Source organism: Macrosteles quadrilineatus, unplaced genomic scaffold (assembly GCF_028750875.1).
Source record: "Macrosteles quadrilineatus isolate MER2022 unplaced genomic scaffold, UCM_ALF_1.0 Scaffold_1__1_contigs__length_201487025, whole genome shotgun sequence".
Taxonomy (NCBI): Eukaryota; Metazoa; Arthropoda; class Insecta; order Hemiptera; family Cicadellidae; genus Macrosteles; species Macrosteles quadrilineatus.
In genome coordinates this window covers 154,104,038-154,129,162 of record NW_026542594.1, presented here as the reverse complement: position 1 = coordinate 154,129,162, position 25,125 = coordinate 154,104,038, and the positions used below count along the sequence as shown (strand labels likewise).

General features: G+C 36.3%; 1 protein-coding gene across 1 annotated transcript; it reads right to left on the bottom strand.

Moving 5' to 3' along the window:
* Nucleotides 1-1,371: 1,371 nt before the first annotated feature.
* On the bottom strand, nt 1,372-20,337 carry LOC128987767 (homeobox protein 2-like). The gene is made up of 2 exons (XM_054408789.1): nt 20,051-20,337; nt 1,372-4,552 (listed from the first exon to the last, which is right to left on the bottom strand). Exon 2 carries the CDS (start codon nt 4,547-4,549, stop codon nt 2,834-2,836), a length of 1,716 nt encoding a protein of 571 aa, XP_054264764.1. The 5' UTR covers nt 4,550-4,552; nt 20,051-20,337; the 3' UTR covers nt 1,372-2,833.
* Between the last annotated feature and the right edge of the window lie 4,788 nt (nt 20,338-25,125).

Here is a 25,125-nt window from a genome sequence, read left to right as displayed (position 1 = left end):
GGCGATTTTGTTGTTGATAGCAACGTAAGTTTCGTAGGCATTTTAATGTGGCTCGTGGGGAACCTATCCCATCCCGAAACACAATCGGATACCTTTAGATCCACAGGATCAACTGCAAAACGTAGGCCTACAGGCCGTCCAAGGTCAGTGAGGACGCCGGAGAACGTGGAGCGAGTGCGACAAACTGTGCTAACGAGCCCGCATCGCCCGGCGCGTGGACAAGCTGCTGCTCATGGCATGTCTGAGCGCTCTACTCGACGAATTTTGCACTCAGACCTTCACTTTCACCCATATAAAATAGCAATCGTCCAACAACTTCAGCAAAATTTGTCGAATAGAGCGCTCAGACATGCCACGAGCAGCAGCTTGTCCACGCGCCGGGCGATGCGGGCTCGTTAGCACAGTTTGTCGCACTCGCTCCACGTTCTCCGGCGTCCTCACTGACCTTGGACGGCCTGTAGGCCTACGTTTTGCAGTTGATCCTGTGGATCTAAAGGTATCCGATTGTGTTTCGGGATGGGATAGGTTCCCCACGAGCCACATTAAAATGCCTACGAAACTTACGTTGCTTTTAACAACAAAATCGCCATTTTTAAAATACGCCTCAACGACAAACGCGCGATGTATACCGGTCCACTGCTCTATGGCGACTAAAATTGTCTCACTTGGCCTTGAGAATGAGCCGCTCCCCACCACCCTCCTCCACTTGGCTGCCGGACGGTACTCGCTTGAAAACCGTCAGATATTTCTGCCGCTCCCTGTATGTGCAGGGAATAAATAAAATAATTGTAAGATTTAAAACGAAAAACGTGGGACACATGCAATAGATTAAAGAGGGGGGTAGCTGTCGATGCACAGTACATCCTGTTTGTATGATTAAATATATGTTTCCTAATTGAGGTTAAAAATAGCTAATAATTCAATGGGTGAAAGGTACCGATGAAATAAATTCATAGCATGATAGTTAACACTATTTTTATGTGTTTCATACGATTTTATAGTTGTATACTTCTAAAACAACACCCTTTACTAAACTAATTGAATGCTTTATAAAATGTTATGACACATATTTTAGAAGTTAGATTAAGATTATGAACCTAAAACATAACTAAGGAGTTTCCTGAAATAAATAAGTTATAAAAAGTACAGGCATTATGTCAAAGAAAAAATAAATAATATAGTCAATACTACAAATAAAAAATTTCTTTATTGTATCAAAATATAGACATTGCTTGGCTTGCAAAAAATAACAATGGTAATGCAAATAAATAAACAATGGTATGCCAAATTAAAATACTTACAAAACAAATTTGGTACAGTAGTTCGTTCTATGTGTATTAAATATGGAACAACATAACTTTTTTCATTGTCTCTGTATTTCAGCCAATTTTATTAAGTAAACCAATAATGAATGTTTCTAAATGAATATGCAATACAACTTAAAAAAAGGGTACAAGTTTTGGACTGTAAAAAGGTATTGAATAAAATTATAACTACCAACTTGATAATAATTCTGACTATATTGCAACCCTATTTTAACACTAACCCTTTAGAGTAATGCTTTTGTGAATCAGTTAAAAGACATCTAATACTGTAATATCATGTCTTTGCAAACTTGGTATCTATTGCAGTTGCACTTGAGCAATGCCAAACATGAAACGTCCAGTATAGGCAGACTAAAATGCATACCTCTCTTTGATAATTTATTTTACAAAACGCATTGTGTTTCGTATTATTTATAGACTTTTTGGTTCCTTTATAACTTGTCTGAAATATGATTTATACTCACCAAAAGATAAGAGATTAAATCATTGCAGATGCATGAATAAAGTCAAGTACCAAGTACAGTACATACATGGCTTATTCTATAAAGTAGCAGTTTTTAAAACCCCTAAAAAGGTAAAATTAATAGTCTCTTAAGGTATCCTACCACTACCTATCTGTAGCTTTTGTTCAAATTATCACATTCATTTACAAAATACAAATCAAAATCACACATTAACGAATGCAATAAATTACCCATATTTATGTAGCCTATTTTATCAATGGATTTTTAAATCTACTTCTTACTGTAAATATTTTCAAAGATTTTCATTCTTAGTCCAAGGCCAGGCAACTTACTATGATAAAACCATACATAGTTAATGTGCACAACTTTCCTGACCATTTTGAATTACACACTCACAGGGTGATTGCCAATAAAACCTTGTTGGAGTAGGCCTATTGATGTAAATTTTAAAATTATGATCAAAAATGTTTCGTCCAAAAAAGTTTGTTTTGGTTTGGATCAAATATTTGAAGTTTTTTTAATTTTAATTTTAAAATGTTGAACAAAAGGCAACCTAGCATAATACCGTAACCAAAGAAGTAACTTACCTACAATACAGTTTTTTTTACATGTATAGCCTAGATATGGTACAAAGCACGAATACTAGAACAGAACCGGTATGGGTCATAAACATAAATATATGACGTTGCTGGCCCTGATACTTTACTAATTTGCATTAACACATTGTTTTGAAAGTTCCATTTAAGCAATATTAAAATAATGTTTAATTTCGGGCCAGTAACATAATTTGTTTATGTTTACGATCAATATCTGTTCAAGTATTCATCGTACAAAGCTAGTGATTCTTAAAGCTTTTTCTAGGTCTCTCCAATATGGAGAACACTGACACTCCTTAACAAACAAGGAGGTATTCAGACTCAATTTGGCAAAAACATTCCCCATAAAACGGAGAATACTTGTCATCAGTATTCATCTTCGAGACCCTACAGGCTCAGTTAGGCAAAACAGTAAATTAAATACTGATTGCTTTAAGTTTTTTCCTAACTAATACCTAAAAATTTTACAATAAGTAATTTTGTACAAAGGGTAAAACTCGTTATCCGAGTATTTTACTATGACGGAAGTGTCATCTTTGATGCTGGTATCATACACAACATTTTGAATGATGGGTGGTATTTTCATATCAGGGGAACCGGTAATACTGTGGGAAGTTAACACCTTAAACAACAACATGAACTTCACTGAGGTTCTGTCGCTGTAATGGCTGGAGTAGGTGGCGAATGGGGAGAAAGAGACTCCTTCTCCAAACTTGTGTTTTTCTTTACACAACCTCCAGTTCAAGTTGTTGTCGAGTATCCCATTTAAGTGTTCTTCTTTTGTACCATGATATAAATACAACTCATCGACGTGTTCATTACGAGATTCCATTTCTTGTTTCTTTAACTGATAACACGAGTGCATGAAAGGATTTTCGATCCTTTCAATCCCGGTGATTCTCAGTGAGAACTCTCTAGATTGTGATGATCTATGGAAATATCTCTGCACCGATTTCCCCTCGGGAGATAGTAGTGAAATATCAACCAGACCAGTTTTGTCAACAGCACCCGAAGACCATTCCTCTGGGTATATTAACAAATCCAGAATGTCTAATGGTTCGTCATAGCAACTGAGTAGTACTACAGATTTATTTGAAGTTTTGGTTGTATCGTTGCAGTTTACATCTTTTCCCTCATCTCCATCTTTGCAGGTTACATCTTTTCCCTTATCCTCATCTTTGCAGGTTACATCTTTTCCCTTATCCTCATCTTTGCAGGTTATATCTTTTTCCTCATTTGATCCCCCCTCATTTGATTCTTTGGTTGAATCAGTGGACGTACTGATTTTTTCAGAAGGTCTCCGTTTCACCCGAGGTACAATTATACCAGTATCAAGATTAGAATTTGTAACAGAGCCAGAACCATCACTGACAGCGGTGCTGGAACTTAGCGAGTCATTGTCCAGTGACTTACGTTTTCTATTACGTTGTCTCCCTGAGTTGCGGCGCTTAGGATATTTACCATTACAAACTGAACTATTCTGGCACAGGTTGATATTATTGGTAGAGTTGCTCCTGGAGAATCTGTTTGTAGCTCTTACAGGGATGTTATCTAAGGATCCGTACCTTACCATAGAGTTGTAGTTTGTGTCTTGATGAGCCCTTCTATAACCATCATTAAACGAGTGATGTCTTGAGAAACGATCTACCCTTGACACAGGCCTCAACGGGGGACCCATAGATCGCTCCCGGTTGTCATTGTGGCATTGTTGAAGATTGGGGTACGACCGTGAAATGTATGTGTGTTGTATTAGTTCCTGACCAAATTGATTGTATGTGTAATTATTAGGAACAGGATTTCCCAAAACACTGAGATCATTTAGACTACCATTGTAATATGCATTATTATTAAAATTTTGTACTCTGTTTAATTCCCTAACACCGTTATAACTTGGGGCAGCACTGCCGTACGATCCGGTAACATTTGCATTATTATAATAGCTGTAATCTGTTTGATACCCTCTTGAATTACCTGTATGTTGATTACCCGTTACATTATAGTTATAATAACGGTCCGATTGAACCCTATAGTTTGATACTTGGTTTTGGGTTGGTTGTAAGTTGTCAGGACGTACTTCTTGACCGAGTTCCCAAGGACTGATGTGTCCGCCAGGAGCTTGTGTTTCAGATTCCTTACGTTGCAACTTGCTCTTCTTGCATCCCATTGCCTAAAAAAATAATAAAAGTAAAAGAAGGCACAAGATTTTAAATATTTACCTGGCATTATGACTTAATCAAAATAAATAAGTAAAAGAGTAAATATATTATTGCAAGTGTCATTATTGTCGGGGCCACAAAAGTTTGCAGTTGAGGGAGGAGCCTATTTACCATATGGTTTTGAATGAACCAATAAGAACCGTGCGGTGTTGCCAAATCTAATAATACCAGCTGATTTGAAAATATTGCTTTGTATATTTAATAAGTGTTGTCAATGGGCGATGTGGCAACGTCACACTAGACTTGTCTTGTGATTGGCTGCTACCAACTGCAAACTTACTTGGTCCTGACAACAGATATTATCGCTACGGTATACAGTTGTGGCAAACAAATAGTACACCATCTTCTTGTATTGTACTTGCTTGTCACAAAGTCACTGAGCAATAAAATAACTTTGACGTATTATTCAGTGAAACACTACCCCCTCAGGGTGACGACCCGCTAAGAGTCAGAAGTAAATCTTAAATGCAAGACATAGGTTATGTACATCAAATTGAATGCCTTTACTAGTAAAATACTATGTCGTAAATTTGAACTCAAAACAAACAACAGAGTTAAAATGGTAGCCGTTCAACAGATTTCTAGAATCTGCCATTTTGAATGTTTAAATGGCTGCTATTTTTTTTCAGCAGATGTTCTTTTTAGCTCAAATTTGTGGGATTGTATTCTACTAATATAGACCTTTAATTTGAGGCGCATATTGACCTTTACTTACGTTTATGATTTTCTTCTGACTTCTAGAAGGTCTGAGGAGGTAGTATATAATAGCATTGCAAATTCAATGAATCTTTGAACAGCTGTTATTTTTTAGGCTACTCGATTGTCTGTTTGAGTTCAGTTTTGCGGCATAGTAAACTTACGTTTAAGATTTTCTTCTGACTCCTAACGTCCTCTTAAAGAGGTATCGAATCACTGAATAATGCGTTAAAATGATTTTAGTGTTCATTAACTGAGTTTTGAAGCTCTATTTTTTAGTATTTTTTGAAATATTGTAAGTTGTAACAACAGTTATAACAGTTATACCAGTTATAACAGTTGTATTGTAACAGCGCAGGACTTTTTTTGCACCGTTTACCTGATAGGTAAACCGAACATACATAGCTAAATATATAAACAAAACACATCAATATCATCATCCTTTTACAGGGTGTCCTTCAAGTACGTACAACAAATGTAGGAACATTTGCTTACTTGTTTTTATGTGTTTTTTGCAGCCATTTTAATTTTTATAACTTAAACTAGCAAACCCGTTGTGGCCGAAATCTATATAAATCTATATGTTAATTACGTGAGCCGATTCATTGCGTCAAAATTGTGGGCGACTGAGAAGTTGTAGAACGACAGGAGAGGGCTCAAATTAAAGGTCTTGATCCCGTGATGGCGGAGAAAATTGTTAAATTCCCAAAATTCTAACTCAAAATTAGATATAACGTCAAATATTTTCCACAAGAATAACAGTAGAAGCCATTTACTACTGATTTTTGTTTACTTCAATAGAGCTGATCGTGATTTATCATTAAGCCAGTACGCAATATTACATTTGGATTAATCATTTGACAGTCAATTCTGCAATGTACTGTATACTATATAAAACCAGGGATAACGTTACCTATAATAATAAAGATTTTTTAGTTATGTCTTAGAAAGTTTAAATCAAAGGAATTAAACTTGGAATGGCTGAAAACAATTATGAAGTTTTTTCTTATAGGCCTAATTTGAAGGTTATTGTTGTGTTTAAAGAATATTTAACATGAAATAATCACATTGACTAAATAATTAACGATTCAAGCTTAAATGGAAAACTTCTGCTTTGTTTTGATTTCAAAACACTTATGTTAATGATTTATTCCACACTTTTTTATTTCAACATTTATATTGGAGATTTATTGTAGTGTTTAATCAATATTTTGTATGAAGTGCAATAACCTCAATGGCCAACTCTTTGAAAACAACCTGGGAATAAAGATGAATAGTTTCATACAGGCATTTGTTCAAGTACTATAACAAGTTCCAATGGGTGGAAAAACAATATTGTTTGGAGGAGATTTTAAACAGGTACTGCCTGTTTCTCCAAGCAAAAAAGGTTCCGTTTCTTAAACTAACCAAAAATATGCATGTCGAAGATGCTGATGTAAAGTAATTTTGCTATTACATTATAAACTTACACTAGGCTAATAGTAGTTTTTTTAAATGGTAATCAGAAACAAATCTAGGGTTGTTTGGTAAACGGGATTCCTTTACTATACACTAATTTTGTTAAACCTTTACAAAAGAATCATAAACTTAGATATAAAAACTGGGTCGGGGTGCTAATTTAGTGGTTTTGACCAAGAACTAACTCGACTGACTTTATATCTCTCTATCTATATCTCTTTCGCTTCCAACTCGCTGAGTCACCCCTGTGTCTGGTACGTCAAACGGAAGAAGAAACGTTGCAACACATCCTCCTTCATTGCACTCGCAAGTTGGATATCAGAGATGAGCTGAGGAAGAGGCTCCAACTTGACTGTACTCTTGGACTAATCCTAACTGATCCCACCTACTGGAGACTGGCCAACCTTGTATATGAGAGACACCGTGCGGTCGGCATTACCTGGAGCTCGATGCACGTACCAAGAAGTAAGGAAGTAAGACCAAGAACTAAGTTTATCTCAACACACCTTTATTTTCCTTTTCATACTTGACGAAGACAATTTCCAATATTTCAATCAGGGAAGCCGTTTTATAATCATTAACCAAAAGCCCAAAGCTACCTTAGTAAACCAATATTTATTCACAAACATGTTTGCTGTCTTTAGCAGAGTTAAACCTCTGGAGTAATTCAAATTATTTATTGCAAATAACATCAACATAAGCAAACCAAGACAAACAACAAACTGTTTATTACACAAAAGATAAGTTGTACTGAAATATCTATCCTGACTCATAGATATTTTGATTCTGAGATGTTTAAATATTACAATAATTTGCTTTACATTAGAGCTTCTTATGGACTTATATCCCTACAAGCCACTGGTATTGTTAAAATAATGTTATGTAAGTTAGCCATCAAATCACGTAGTCTACAACTGAGTTAAAACAACGCATTCTATACTTTCCAACCTATTGTAAAATTTGAAATATATTTGATTATAGTATCGTGTTGGCAACATAATTGATGATCGTCATATTGTATTGATCAGCATGATGGCAACGACTTGGGTATAGACCTTTAAGGTATGGTGAAAACTATTCATGAAACTCTCTCAAAGCAGGCAAGTCTTTAAAAAATATTTTACAAGTACTGTGCAAGAAAATTATTATTTCATAAGTTGAATCAAATAAACCAATACATTTATGGTAAGGGTTATTTATTTTTAATTAACTTTGTTTGGAGAAAACACCTGTATTTAGGAATTGCCCAACTTAGAGCAACGGGTACATTAGTTTAAATTAAAAAGTTAAATGTTCAACCTGAGTAGGGCCTACACTTCTTGATTATTTAATTTATTTAACTATTTAAAAGCAATAGTTAAATAAACTAAATACTGTACGTGCAAGCTTGAGTCGCGGCCGGCTCGACGTAAGCGTGCACACATCGTGATGGTTTCTGTCTGTAAATACTTTGTAAATATAATGTGTTTTTTTTTTGTGTTCGGTAAAAACTTTATGTATTTATTATAACAAATCGTTCTACGAGGATTGACCCGATGATGAGACTGTCGTCAAGAAAACCAGTCGTCATCTAACAATACCAAAGGATATTGAACAAGGTAACTGTTAATTTTATTATTGAAAACTCTAAGAGGTCACTAGAATAACTTAAATTTAAGCATAACCTTTTCCTCGGCGTTATGTTTCATCCTAAATGCGGCTCAATGAGCCGCATGGGTTCTCTAGTATTCCTACATTCTTTGTAATGAATTACCGGATACCCTGTGTATAAGAAGTGAGCCGCTTTTTTTTACACAATTCCTCATCTTTTATTTCTTGACAAATTTCTATTTAAAATGTAAGGTGTGAAATCAAGCTAGGTGTCAAGGTTTCAAAACATTTGCCTCGGTTGTTAGTTTTGCTATAATTAAGGTTAGGCATATAAATTTTAGTCTGATCTGAAGCCAAAACACAGACACATAAGGGGGCAATACAGCCCTTAGAGTATGTTATATAAATATATATTGTATGTTTTTCGTTCATAAGATTTAGCTTGGAGAAGATTTACTAAATTGTAAACCATAACAGGTCTTAGTAATAAAACACGGTACCTAGGCCTACCTACAACAGGAGAAGAGTTGTTAAAAGTAGAATACAAACAAACTCTAATGAAATCAAAACCCAGCCTGTGTTTATTGTAAGACTCAATGAGGGTAAACATTAAGCTTTTGAGTAAGTAAATAATGTTTTTATAAAGTAAAGTTTTTTTTATATTCAGCAGCGGTTTTGTTTGAGAGAGTAGAAAATTCTGTAGCTTCAAAAAGAAATATTGAAAACAGGAGGAGTTAGATAATTGGTGAGGGGTCTCATGCGGTTGAGAACAGTGCGGGAGAGAAACAGATTATTTTTACTAATAGGAATCCACATATTCATAAACTTGGTTAGATGAATAATACGTGTGGGTTTATTTATGCTTTACTTTTTGAGTAAAATAAAACTCACTATGAAAGGGAAGAAACTTTTGGCAAGGCTATTGCTCGACGCAGTCATTTGATCAGACAAAGACGTTCCTCCTTCACTGTCTGCTCCATCAGTACCCACAACACCGAGGCCCAAGGTTCCGCCCTACGACACATTTTCTGAAGCAGTCAATAGCAGAGCTACTACTGTTACACATTAACAAACACAACATTCGTACAGATCGCACTTCATTAAATTTAAGAAACTCATTGAAAATAGTACACCAGAACATACAGGTTGCTACAAACAAGTCACTTGAAATAGAAATTCTCTGCAATGAGCTCAAGCCTGATGTTTTGGTTCTATCTGAGTTTGGTTATAATGAAACTTATGTTCAGTTTGCTCAAATTCCAAATTACAGTCTAGGGGAATACTTCATTCGAACTGATGCTAAATGGGGAGGTGTTGCACTCTTTTTTGGGAATAATTTAAAATTAGAAACTTTGCCAGTTAAATTATCACTCAAATTTGTGGAGCTAAAGTTTTTGTCAAGGAAAATAAATACTTATGTATTTATGCCCTATACCAATCCCCGGATGGTAATTTTGATATTTTTGCTGAACAATTTGAATCCTTTCATTTTCTGCAGCACATTACTTAAAAAAAAACAATCTTTCCTGATTGCAGGGGATTTCAATATTGATGTTTTAGACTCAAAAGACTACAAAACACAAGTTCTTAGAGATGTTTTAGATAGTTTTGGGCTGAAATGGTCTGTGAACTCAACCACCAGGGTGACACAAACATCGCAGACTGCCATTGACAATGTTATTACCAACATTGGTGAAGTGCCTGTCTCTGTCGTCTCCACTGCCGTGTCGGATCATTGCGCTCAGGTCACTACTATCGCGGGCTCTGCACCCTGCCACCTACTACAAATTGTCAACTCAAAGAGAAACCCATGCCTTGAAAACTTTATCTTGCTCAGCAAGGAGATAGAGCGAGAAAGATAGAGCTGTCTAGAAGGAGTTACTTGCCCTGATGAATGTTTAAATTCAATAAACGCTTGTCTCAATTATCATTTTAGTGTCAAGGGAAAAGCTTAAGGTCTATTGGATGCAGTTAAAAACCCACAATAGCATTGAATTTAAAATCTTTTACAATTCATACAAACGAATATACAGGCAGGTACTGAGAGCAGCAAAAAGCTACGAAATAAAACAAAAGGCTGAAAAGTGCTGATAATTTTTCAAATCATAAACGAGAAAAAAACCCTCGGTTAGAATTTCAAAACCAATTGAACCGGAGGTGGAGGTTAGAGCTATTCTGGGGTCGCTGGATGTGGCAAATGTCCTAATTAACCTTTTTGCGAATGTCGGTGATACTGGCCTCACACCTCCGGCTACTCCTGGGCAGGTCAGCATATAGGTAGCCGAGTCGATGTATCTGACTGGCGTAACCGAACGGGAAGTGGAGAGAGAGATTTGTGAGCTTAAGGCAAAGAAATCAACGGATGTTAATAGTATGTCTACTTGGATATTTAACAAATGCCCCAAGGGCATCGTGCCCCCCCCCTCACCAAATCAATAAATCTTTCTTTTGAGAATGGCCAATTTCCAAATTCACTCAAAGCTGCCAAACTAATTCCAATTTCAAAAAAGGGGATCCTCATCAGCCAAGCAATTACAGGCCTATTTCTATCCTGCCAGTGCTAAGCAAAATTTATGAATGATTATTTATGCGCAGGATGATAAATTTCTTTGACCGATTCAATGTTTTGTCCAAAGACCAGTTTGGTTTCTGGAAAGGGAAATTACTGTGGATGCAATCATCCACTTAGTGAAAATTATTGTCAGCAACTTAGACAAACATAACATGACACTAAGTGTCTTTCTTGATTTGTCTAAGACTTTTGATTGCGTGGATCACAACATACTCCTTGACAAACTGTGGAGCTGTGGTATTTGAGGTTTGCCACATTTATGGTTGAAGTCCTATCTTTCTGGAAGGACCCAACAAGTGCAGGTCAACGGTGCACTTTCACATACCACCAGTCTGAGATATGGCGTCCCCCAGGGATCGATTCTCGGCCCCCTCCTTTTCTTGGTGTATGTGAATGATTTGAAATTGGCAATACCTAATGGACGCATAGTCCAATACGCGGACGACACGACTCTCTCTTTCAGTTCCAACAGTGTTGAACAGATAGAAATTCAATGTTTTGTTGAAACAAATTCTTGCATTCAATATTTTGAGAACATAAACCTCAAAGTCAACCCCTCGAAGTCAAATTGCATGATTTTCAAAGGCAATACCGCTCGGAAGGCATACCACCCAACTGCAATGATAGATGACACAGTAATCGAAGAGGTCGGGTTTTCAAAATTCCTCGGAATGCTCATCGATACAGTAGTGAGTTGACTTGGAATGAGCAAGTGGATAGTGTTTGTAAGAAGGTGTCTTCAGCAATATACTTGCTGAGGAGCCTTTCACAACACTGTCCTACTGAGTTGTTGTTGTTGATGGCTTAGCGGTTTGATACAGTGCCACCTCTCATATGGCATTTCTCTGTGGGGAAATTGCTCCCAGAGAAATTTAAACCGTCTTTTCATTCTCCAGAAAAAAGCCATCCGTATCATAGCTAAACTTGGACGTAGAGAGTCGTGCCGGGGTTTATAGCTTGCTCACGCTTGCTGGGCTGTACATCCTAGAGACTGCATTTTTTTGCAAGTCTAAAGGCTGCCTAATACAGGGCAGAGGTGTACACGATTACAACACTAGATCCAGGGACGTGTATAGGCCAGTGCAGCACAGGTTAGCCTGTATGGCACGAATGCCGTCCCAGGCTGGTGTCGTTCTCCTGAATAGGATCCCGAAAGGTATCAGAGATGAAAACAGCAACACTAAATTCAAAGCAAAATTAAGACGCTTCTTAGTGTCAAACGTGTTCTACTCGGTGGATGAGTTCATGGACCATAGGGAATAAACACGCCTTGGCTGAAGTTGGTTTCACCATGACAACACAAAATAAATAACACTCTGGCTGTATATTTTTGTTATGTTGTATTTTCATGGATTATTTTGTTCTATTGTGCCCTTTTCTTTTATTTTGTATATGTTGACGCATGCTATGCAATCTTTGTATTGTCTGAAGCAAATACAGAATATTATTATTATTATTATTACTACACACTTGCCCTAAAAAAATTCTAAAAGGGGATCTGGATAGGTAATAGAAAGGTAATAGTTTACAAGTATTATGAAATAATTATGCGATATAAATTTAAGTTAATTTGGGTCAATGCTTTCTGTGTGTTAAAATAAGTCGTTCCCTAAAACCAATGAGTTTGAGTTTCTTTGGGAGGCTTCCCAAATAGACTATGGTTAAAATCTATATATATAATACGTGAAGCCGTTTTTTGTTAACGCAACTCCTCCCTTATTTGTGGACCAATTTCAGGTGTCAAAAGATTCGTCTCAATTTGTAGTTTTGTAGTTTTTAAAATTCCTACTCTTAACACGTTCGCTGCTGACCGCTAGATGCCGGGACGGCGCCAGGAGCTGAACTAACGCTCGCCGCTGCGTAAACATTGCTGCCGATACACTGACTCTCAGTAAAAACAACAGTAGTTGTACTGGATGGCAATGTTTTGCAATAAAGCTGGCTTTGGACATAGTACTAAGTGATTCTGATAGATAGCAGCACTACCTAGGTTGCAGTCGGTAAAGTAGTGTCGCTATCTAGCAGGAAAGAGGTGGGGCAAAGCCCTGTTCTAAACAACCCTGGTGGTGGTTTTGGGAAACTATCCTTATATATAATACGTGAAGGCGATTTCTACGAAACACTACTCCTCCTTTAATAATGGACGGATTTTTACAAACGACGTGTCAAAATAAAGCATTTTTTGTGTAGACGCCCCCTTTCACCAATTCCTGCAATAAAAATCCTCGAGCTTTGCCCCACAGGCCATCAAAGTTGGAGTTTCTCCCATAAGATTAACATGGGGGAATCTAAATCTTTAATTGGAAACTTTGTCCCCACTAATTTGAGAGAACGGCTGGGCGTAGAAACTTGGTAGGGGTGTCCAAAGAAAGGTCCTAGTATTTTTTATTGTCAGAAAAGTAAATCCCCACAAGCTGCAAAGAAATATAGGACGCTCGTGACGAGCTGGCTGATCCATGGAAACGTTAAACATCGATGAACGGCGACGTTCCGGAACTTTCCTAGCTCCTGGCGCCGTGGCCTGTTTGACGTTCCGGAACGTCCGTAGCAGCGAACGTGTTAACGTGTGAGGCATGAGACCCTCTCAAAGGTCGGGTTTTCCCCATAAGAAATACACAGAACAAATTTAAAAACAAAAAACCGCTGTTTATCAAATGAAACTCGTTAGCTTTTCGGGAGTAAATATTAATGTTTGTAATATTCAGTAGGTTAAGGCCAAGTTAAACAGTTTATCAGTTTTGTTGGAAGAACAGAAAATGCCTCAAGTTCAAAAAAGTAATATTGAAAACAGGAGGAGGAGACAATTAATAATAAGATATCTTATGCGTATGAGGAGAGTAGAAAAAGAGATGCCTGGTCTAACAGATACCCATTTAGATACAAATTCACTTGGTGAGAGGTGAGATGAATAATATTCGACAGTTATGCTATGCAACTTACTTTGGAAGTGAAAAAATATACGAAGCACATAGTGTTTTCACGGTGGTAAAGTAAACTTGCCTAATCACAGATCAAATGAATGCATGCAAGAATTGTTTACTTCTGACACTGACAGATCGAGAAATTTCAAAACATTTGGTAGACACTTTAATAATGCCTTGACTATGATAAGTTCAAGTAGTAAGATTAGGCCTATACCAAATCTTTGCTGACCTTATGTTTTTATTGTAAACTTTTGTATTACTCGGTCTACTTCAATTGAGAAAAACGTAAATGGATTGTTTGCTTCTAGGTTATGTTGCCCGTATCTCTGACAAACTTATACAAAGTTTTTGGGACTGAATTCACCAACACAATCCAGACATTTCAAGTCAAAAATAAGAAGTTTCAGAAACTCATTTGCTATTGAAAGTTTTAGTGGCAATATTATACCAAACATAAGTGAAGGAATCAGTGTTAATGTATTTGACGATCGAGTAGTTACGGTCATGTTTATTTTTATGATTCAGGAGAGGCAAATAATAGGCCTATACACTGTTCATTGAGCGGAGCGAGCGAAGCTCTTATACGTCGACTTTTATGCATTTCGTAATACGCAAACTCCTCCTAGACGGCTGAATCAATCGTTTTCAAATTTTGGATGGTGATAAAGACCATATCGGTGAGTGCCAACATCTATATGGCGTTAAAAATAACTCTCAGGAATCCGCCCCACTGGGTCTCAAAGTTTCAATGTAACCTTATGGAAGCAGTATTTGACACATAAACAAAGACAAATGATCAGCTGTTGACTTTTGAATGCAGTAGATAAAGAAATAGCTGATAGCATTATTCCACAGATATTAGAACAACAACTGTATGAATCATAAATATTATCAAATGACGACACTAGCTTGAGGTCCGTGACGTAGGAAGTGCTAAAGGAAGTACTAAAGGTGAGCAGTCTGGAGTGTGGAAACTGTTAATGACGATTAGATTTAGGTATATGCATTCCAAAAACTATAAGGAAATGGAGGAAAACGGGTCCGCGACGTAGGAAGTGATGAAGGAAGTAGTCAAGGCGAGCTGTCCGGAGTGTGGGATCTGCTTATGAATGACCATTATATTGAGGTATTTGTAATCATATGATGGTATGGGAAAGGAGGAAAACAGGTACGTGACGTAAGAAGTGGTGAAGGAAGTAGTAAAGGTGAGCAGTCTGGAATGTGGAAACTGTTCATGACGATTAGATTAAGGTATCAACAAACATTAAATGCTATGGGAAGGGAGAAAAACGGGTCCGCGATGTAGGAAGTGATGAAGGAAGTAGTCAAGGTGAGCTGTCCGGAGTGTGGGAACTGTTTTTGACGATTAGATTAAGGTATATGCAATCATAAAATGCTATGGAAAGGGAGGGAAACAGGTCCGTGGCGTAGAAAGTGGCGATGGAAGTAGTAAAGGCGAGCAGTCCGGAGTGTTGGAACTGTTTATGACGATTAGATTAATGTATCTGCAATCATAAAATGCTTTGGGAAGGGAGGTAAACAGGTCCGTGACGTAGGAAGCGGTGAAGGAAGTAGAACATGAGAGCAGTCCGGAGTGTAGGAACTGTTTATGACGATTAAATTAAGGTATTTTTTGCAATCATAAAATGCTATGGGAAGGGAGGAAAACGGGTCCGCGACGTAGGAAGTGATGAAGGAAGTAGTCGAGGTGAGCTGCCTGGTATGTGGGAACTGTTTATGACGATTAGATTAAGGTATCTGCAATTATAAAATGCCGTGGGAAGGGAGGAAAACTGGTCCGCGATGTAGGAAGTGGTGAAGGAAGTAGTAAAGGCGAGCAATTTGGAGTGTGGGAATTGTTTATGACGATTATATCACGGTATCTGCAATCCTAATATGCTATGCGAAGGGAGGTAAACAGGTCCGTGACGTAGGAAGTGGTAAAGGAAGTCGTAAATGTGAGCAGTCTGGAGTGTGGGAACTGTTTATGACGATTAGATTATGGGATCTGCAATCCTAAAATGCTATGGAAAGGGAGAGAAAAGGTGCGAGACGTATGAAGTGGTGAAGGAAGTAGTCAAGGTGAGCTGTGTGGAGAGTGGGATCTGTTTATGACGATTAGATTAAGGTATCTACAATCTTAAAATTCTATGGGAAGAGAGGGAAACATGTCCGCGACGTAAGAAGAGGTGAAGGAAGTAGTAAGGTGGGCAGTGTGGAGTGTGGGAACTGGAAACCGTTTGTAGCGGTTAGATTAATGTATCTGCAATCCTTAAATGCTATGGGAAGAGAGGGAAATAGGACCACGACGTAGGTCAGTGTTTCCCAACCTTATTCCGTTCAGGGCACACTAACTAGAACAACTTTGGAGTCACGGCACACTTGTCTATTATATTATAGTATTGACGAATTTTTGAATGATGGTAATTTTTTAAATTAGCAAATATTATGTTTTATAAAATAACCCAAATAATTATTTCTAAGAATCTTGGTTATTTTTTAGTATTTTAGGTACTTATTATGATATATGATTATATTGACAATGTCACCTGTTTTTGTAGCTTATGCTATGTAATCTGTAAAACGTTTATGTGACAATAAAGATATATTTATTTATTTATTTGTCTACAAAATATCATTGGTTAAAATTACATTTAGTAAGTGCATAAAAAAATCTTTTTTTTTTCGATTACATCTTACTCTGTATAGGCCTAACCTATTTTTTACAAGTAAATATATATGTGTATATAATATAAAGGTGGGTTTACCAAGGTAAAAATATAAAACTCACATTTGTTATCCAACATATGTACATTATTTAGTGTTTATTAAGTGGAAAGTTTTAAATAATGATAAAACATTGAGCTCGATTAAAATGTTGTATGAATTTACCAATAATGAGTGAGAAATATTAAATAAACCCAAATAGTGCCCTAGTGGCCAAATAGTTTCAGTTCTAGTGGGAAACTTGTGCTTGACGTATGTTTATTAAAAGTTTCTTTCTTGATCAAAAATTGTTTAACTACTTAAAATTTCGCGGCACACCTACAGAGGCCTACTGGCACACCAATGTGTCGCGGCACACTGGTTGGGAAACACTGACGTAGGTGGTTGTGAAGGAAGTAGTAAAGGTAAGCGTGTTGAGTGTGGGAATGGATTAATGTATCTGCGATGCTAAAACACTATGGGAAGAGACTGTAGACTATAGGTTAAAATAATTACGAAGCACGAATCGATACATATTTCGATACATGCAATCGTTTATAATAGTAATTTACAACTGAGTTGACAACAGCTGATTTTACTCCATAAAGGATAAAAACTATTTCTACTTCCTAAAGAGTAAAAATGCTACTTTAGACCCGCAACGCATGCATTAAAAACGACTGGTATTACTGCAGTATGACCAAAACAATATAATATAAACCCTTGATGACTCCGCTCAATTTTGTGGATGCCTCTGCGAACGCCACCTAGTTAAGAGAAAATGAGAATTTCTTTCCAAACTTTAGCTACAAGAGTTATCCAACCTATTTCAACAAATGAATCCATACTTTCAAAACTTTGGGACAGGTATTAAGAGAAACTCAACTGAACAACATGAGAACATTCTTATGTGGGTCATATAATGTGACTGACAGACAACACGTTAAAATATGTTAACCAACTTTCAATTGTGTTGCTGCTTTAGCGTATTCAAAGCAGATTATGGCCGTCCAGTTGGTAACCCAGAGTTTGTGGGTAAAAAATGGAGCACATGAAATGGTTGATATCACCAAACTTTTCAGGATTCTCTACGGAGAAAATTTGTTTGATTAGAGGGAAGTCTCAAATCAAAGAAATAAAATGACTCAAACTTAAATTACTTAACACAGGCTATCAGTAAGGCAACAGTTTTCTTCGATTCTCAATGCTGGAAAAACTTTGTTGTAACATGTTAACAAACTTGAATTGGAGCAGATCGTTTAGCATTCATTAGAAGTTATCAGTTAAAACTGAGCAGAAATAATGTAGGTAGGTGAACCTTTTTCACGCAAATAGAGATATTTAAAATTAGTTTCTAACAAGTGTTTAAACAACTCTAAGATGTAACTACAATTACTCGAATTTAAGCATAATGTTTTCCTCGGAGTTATGTTTCATACTATGCGGCTCATCGAGCCGCACGGGTTCTCTAGTAAAAATACCTATAGGTAATATGCAATGAAATTTTATTTTTAAAGAAGAACTTGATAACAATGCTCTTAAATTTATTAACATCTCTTCAGTTATTATAGCTCTATAACTTATAAATATTTTATAAGTCTATTACGGATAAGTTATAAGGTGAAATAAAATACCAAATTCATCAACCTGTAGTTGTAAATTTTCCAGTTTGAGGTATTTAACTGAAGAGACGTTGATAGCTTAAAGAGCATTTGTTATCAAGAAGTTCTTGGTCATTGTTTTTTTTGCTGGCTAGTCTCAGAAAAAAAAAACTGGATCGGTTGTAACAAACGCTGTTCCAACGGTAACGAAAACCTGCTCCACTATACATACCACTGATACCAACATAAAATATTAACACCCCTTACAAATAAACGGGATGTTTAAAAGAGGAACCAACAACACAGTTGATGATTTTACACGATGATTTTTACCAAGTCAAAATTATGGAATGACTAATTAAGAGCTATAGCTACTAACTGTTATGACCCATCAACTTTGTCAGCAACAAAAAATAAGATCGAAAATATAATGTTAAACACGCATACTGTGACTGGTTCACACGACCACATGTTTTTAGTAAATAAAATGCAACAACTGATATAGATGGAATGTCTACTTCAGAATCCAATATTCTATGCGGGTACATTACATATTTTTGGTCGTGTTTTCGACCACTGGACGACCACTAGTACTTCTATTTAATACGCAAGCAGGATTTTTGTGACAATTACTCCTCCGAAACTACTGAACCGATTGACATGGTTTTGGTGTCATTGGAAAGAGCGTAACGTGAAGATGTGCAGGAAACTTTCTTTTTATGGAAATAATTAGAGAGTGAGGGCCTGGGGCCCTTTAAAGTTTCGTATTTCTCCATAAGATTAACATGGGAAACAAACATTGTTATGAAACTCCAGCTGTTGTCAGAAATTAAAAGTGAGAGGAAGAACAAATGTTAATTGTAAAATTGTGACAGAGAGGTTATGCAGAAAATCAGGTAAACTTAGTTAATGGTTATTTGGTGCTATTAAAATAAAGACTGAAATTTGTAAACGTACTGGCGACAATGGGTGATACCATGCAGACTACATTATCATTGACAAAGACCAACATGGACAACCTATTGCGGCTATAAGGGGGAAACATTTCTACAATACACTTTAAGCCAGATCAGCTTTTGAAAAATGATAAAATATTTACAAGAAATGTTGATTATATTGAACTGTTAAGTACATTGTGAGTATTATCATTAGTTACGTAATTTTTGAGTTGACTCTTTTAAACTCATCGGAATTTATGACTTATATTTGTTCTTAAATAAGTTATTTGTTTTTAAATAACTCCTTTACTTCTTTGCGATTGCTCGATTTCGAGCAACATGTACACTAGTTTATCAAAATATGTAAAAGTCTTCACGTGCATAAGTTACATAGGCTATTAATTAATACTTTTATTTGAAATGGCGAACATACAAAGTAAGTAGGTATTTTAAGCAAAGGAGATGCGTGGTGTGATCTTGTAGTCTTGTTAGTGACTAAGGCCGACATATTCCTTAGACACAGCTGTTAATTAATAACCCATACAGCTAATGGCGATTTAGGAACCTACAGAATAGTGGAATCCGAACCACATTTTTGTCTTTGATAAATACGAATTGGTCTAATTATCAGGATGGTACTGCGGATAGTCGTAGTACTCACCCGTGTGGCCGTTAATCCACACAAGGTAGTATCTCATCTACAGTGCTTGCCTATAAATATCCACAATTCGTACGGTAACCTCCTAGTAGCTGGATTACAGGACGCAGTACACAGAATAGAATGAAAATCTAGCCCACATTCTACAGAGGGATATTCTTTACTGATGCCATATAGACCAAAGTAAAGTAGAAAGTAGATAATAAAACTAAGGTCCCAAACACATGCCTTCACTTTGAAATGAGAAAATATTTATAAATCATAATTCGAATTTAGACAAATAACCGCTTCAAACTTTTGACTAACCTCTGGTTGAAATTTTCAGCAGTCAGAAGAATGTGACTTGGACACGGAACTATTCTTGACATGCAAATGTAAAAATATTGTTTAAACTTTAAAATTACAGAATCAAATTTTAACTTGATCAAACAAAAATATGAGCTAGAATAAACTCGTTCAGCACATTATTATTTTCATACAGTTTATAAATCGTACAGAAACTAAAAAACCAAGCTGACATCGATAAAAGCCATCATAAGTTCATAAAAGAAAAGTAGCCTACACCTATAAACAAACTGAAACAAGTACAAGACAAGACGTCCAACCCTCCAACCCTCAAGTCAAGTCATTAAGTCAAGTCAAGTCAACACACACAACACTCCAGTCCAGTTTGCATGTAGCATTTTGTTGGAGTTGGAGTTGGAGAACATGCTACAACCGGAAACCGGAATTGCTCAAATAAATGACAAATTAAATTGTCTCAGTCTGTCCCTGTCGTCTGTCAGAGTTCAGAGTCAGATGATCAGAATCGGAGTGGTGGATTGGGGTGGATTGGTGGAATTTATAGGGTAGGGATTCGTTATTAAGGAGTGGATTGAGCAGGGACAGCTAACTTATTCTACATATTATCATAGTCTATACGAGCTTTATAAATAATATAATAGACTAAACTATGATAATATTATAAATAGTATATATAATAGAAGGTTCACTTTCACTACATCGAAAATATAAAATAAATGAAGAGGGTTCACTTAGTCTACAGATCATAGTGCCTATGAGCCTCGTGTCTTATATTTAAATATACGGTAGGAACATGGTGGAAGGAAAAAACACCATGTTTTTTCCTTCCACCATGCGGTAGGAAGTAGGAAGTAGGAAGGTTCACTTACTCTACAGATCATAGTGACTATGAGCCACGAGCCTGCGGTAAAATATTAGATGGCTCTCTTACACTACAGCCATTAAATATATAGGCCTACAGCTCATTTAGCTACACGTTGCGCGGTATGCGTTCGTGAAACCATAGACTAACCAACAAAACTCTAGGCGCTATATGCCCGGCATCGACTGCTGCGACTGTCTACATTAGTGTATTGCATCACCTGAATTATTTATTATCACGAAATAAATATGTAGGCATAAGCGTAAATTTAATGAAACGTTATAGAATAAAACACATTTTGAGTAATATAAGTTTATATAATAGGTACACACTTGTATGATACAGATAATGCGAAAATGGGGACAGCTCACTTACTCTACAGATCATAGACTATACGAGCTTTTTAAATAATATTGAAGGTTCACTTGCACTACAGGCTCGTATACTATACGAGCCTATCGAAAATAAAAAATAAATGAAGAGGGTTCACTTACTCTACGAATCATTGTGCCTATGAGCCTCGTGTATTATATTTAAAAATACAGTAGGAAGGTTCGCTTACTCTACAGATCATAGTGACTATGAGCCAAGCTTACGAATTATTTGATAATTTAGGAATCGGCTCGTATAGTATACGAGCCAAAATAATGAATAATATAAATTATAGGAATAGGCTCGTATACTATACGAGCCTGCAGAAAAATATTAGATGGCTCACTTACTCTACAGTTCATTGGCACTATGATCCGTAGAGTAAGTGAACCCTCTTCAAAATATTAGATGGCTCACTTACTCTACGGCTCATTTAGCTACTCGTTGCGCGGTTTGCGTTCGTGAAACTTTAGGCGCTATGCCCGGATTCGACTGCTGCGACTGCCTACATAAGTGTATTGCATCACCTCAATTATTTATTAAAACGAAATAAATATGTATGCACAAGTAAATTTATTACATTTTTGGACTGAATACTTTAAAAATGGAGGGAGCATAACTTTTATGTTTAATTAAATTAAACGTTATAGAATAAAACATATTTTGACTAATATCAGGTTATATAATACACACTTGTATGATCCAGATACAGAGCTACATACAAAACCTGTGGTCCGATTTAGATTAAATTTTGTATCTGGATTTATCCACGAGTCACTAATTTTTTAAGCACGGGTTGAGAAATAATGGCAAAAATTTATAAAAACAGTTCACCAGTTTAGAATATTTCTCAGTTACTGTGAGTTGCAAAAAAGTGTATACAGAAGCATTTGTGTACACAGAAAATATAGAGGACTAGATGTATACAGAAGATATATTAAAATACAATACGCACACAACTATCAACGTTTACATATGTAAAATTAATGAATTTGTTGTATTGAGTATTTTTAACATTATGACGAAGCCTTAACAAAACATATTTTTTTTAAGGAGTTCTAGGGTGTTGAACTATATTGTATTTATCTTTTGTGGAAGATTCTGTCCACGATTTATGATTGCTAACAATTTAATACAAAGATTTATAGTCTGATTTTTACCGGAGTGCGGCTGGAGCTCAGCCCTACCTGCGAGGGACCCGACTCACGCACGCACACTCACCACCGTCCTAATAGCCTGAAAGCCCCGATCCCCTATTCACTAAGTCGAAATATAACATCTGTTGTATGATACCTCAAAATTGCAATTCATTTGATGTTAGATATACAGTAAAATGGTTAGTGTTAATACATTTGTTGTTTAATTCAATGAAAAATGAGTCCAAACACGAAACGATTATGACAAGTAGCTAGCTAATCAAAGCGTGTTTAAATATTCGTAGCTTTTACACTTTATAAGCAAAATATATATTTTTGGTATCATTTTACTAAGCATTTTGAGCTGAAGTCAAAAGCGTTACCAGACTTTTTAACAAACGTAAAATTAAAAAAATTCATAGTTTAATTTCCGTGAGCCAGCGATGACTCGCGCGGCAGGACAATGGTCCGTCCCACGTCCGTCCTAATCCCTTGCGTCTGTGTGTGTGAGGCCTGCGTGTGTGTGAGTAGGGTCGACCCTTCAGCCAGCCGCTTTCCGTCAACAATCACACTATAAGTCTCTGTACGTGAAGACTAAAAACACGAAACAAACTTTAAAGTGATAGAAAAGATTTGATCAGGAGCTGGCGTTTGATACCTTTTGGGAATAAATATAGCCTCTACTTCAAAGGTATACATGGTGAGGTAGCCTCTGGAAGTCCATCTTCAGGTTAACAAAAACGTCAATAGGTCATCTAACCAATTTGGTTAGATGACCTATTGACGTTTTCTGAAGATGGACTTATTTTCAAGTCCGAAACTATAGTAGTGTAATACTGAAGAAGGATCACTTGACGAAGCCATGTAACTTAAACCATTTAGCTTAAAGTTATACAAGTTGGTTTCACACCAACATTTCATGCACATATGAAAGGGGGGCCACCAGTTGACCGACAAGATACTTGGTCGTCTTGCCACTAGACCGTCTTTTTTAATTAAATAGATAAATACTGAAAACCAGTACGTCGACAAGTTATTTCATCGTCAGTCCAGTTGACCGGCCTGTAAATCTAAATTATTATATACGAGAAACCAACTTGTCGTCAATCCTCCCGACCGACTTGCCACTTGCTCGTCTTTTAGGTGGGGATGTGTTGAGCGGCAGTGCCAGCGGCGCGCGCAGCTGTGGAGGGCACTGCAGGCGTACCAACTTCTGTATCTTGTAGCGGCGGTTTTCATTCCGACGATTTTCAGCTATCACAATGCAGCGGACTAGCGAGGTTCTTATTACGTGTAATTGTTTGTTTCTCAATCGATATTTTGTTATACACAGTACAGTGAATATAAATAGGCCTATATTAGTTTACTTCAATTAAATAAATGTTTTATTTAGCTAAATAAATAAAAATACGCCGATTGAACAAATAAAATTGTTACAGACAACAGGAAGTCCTTAATATGATCAAAAAAGTGTTTATCTTTATTAAAAAATTACTGAAATTTGTAAACTTACTGCTGGCGACAAGGGTGGTGCCATACATAGGTTTATCAATAAATAAGATAAACATGGACAACCTTATGCAGCTATAAGTCAGGAAACATTTGTAGAAACATTAAAAAGCAATACCAATTTATGAAATATGATAAAATATTTACAGGAAATGTTGATTACTGTATATACATCGTGAGTATCTCCAGCAGTTACACACTGGTGATCTTTGAGTTGACTCTTTTAAACTCATTGATTATTACTTTTTTCGTTTTGAAATAAATTCTGTAATACTTTGAAATTGATCGAATTCGAGCAACATGTACACGAGTTTGAATATTAAATTAACTAACATATTTATGTAATAGGAGGGTCAAATATTGTTAACAGTGGTGAGGTAACTACCGTTACATTTATTCAATTGAGAGATAAATACAAATTGATAATACCGGTTATTTAAAGCTTTGTTGTCTATTTTTCCCTCTCTTAAAAAAATAAAATAAAGAATGAATTTAGACTTTTGGTGACATTAGTTTGTACTATTTCTCCTTAAATGACACTGTTGTCTTGGTTAGCAATAGTTATCTCGGTAAACTATATATTTGCTGAAGTGCACAGTGTGCTACTTAGCCTGAGAAACATCTTTTGTTTTATGATTTTGTTGTAGGCCTATTGAAAACCTTGTCTAGAAGGAATTCCCATTGCCTGTGTTACCGGGGAGAAGTTTTTCTTAGTAAAGTCTGTAGACGTCTTCGGTTTTACACAGAAACATGTAATTATAATTGAAGAAGTACATGTTTTATCCTCTCACGTTGTTGCGTGGACAATACTATGGTGATTCAATTCTGTGTACTTCAATTGTCTAACTGGCCCTAACTGACGCATCCTTGTTTTTTTTTTACTAAATAATGTAGTCTTTACTTCCGTGGATCTTTGCGTTTTATTGTGTAACTGTCCTCAAGTAAGTCTGTGTTCTGAGTAAGTACTTCAAATGCACGGCACTACTGTATATTCAGATTTTCTAATGAACTATCATAGATAAAAGGAGTATAGACATGTATGTATGACAGAGTATGTCTACTCCTTTTATCTATGGTACTATTTCCAAGTTCATCTGGACGACCCTGCAAATCGTTTCTAGTAAAAAAAATGTTATTTGGTTTATGTTTATGAACTTGTATGAGTGTTGTTAACTAAAGCTAAATTCACATCAAATTAA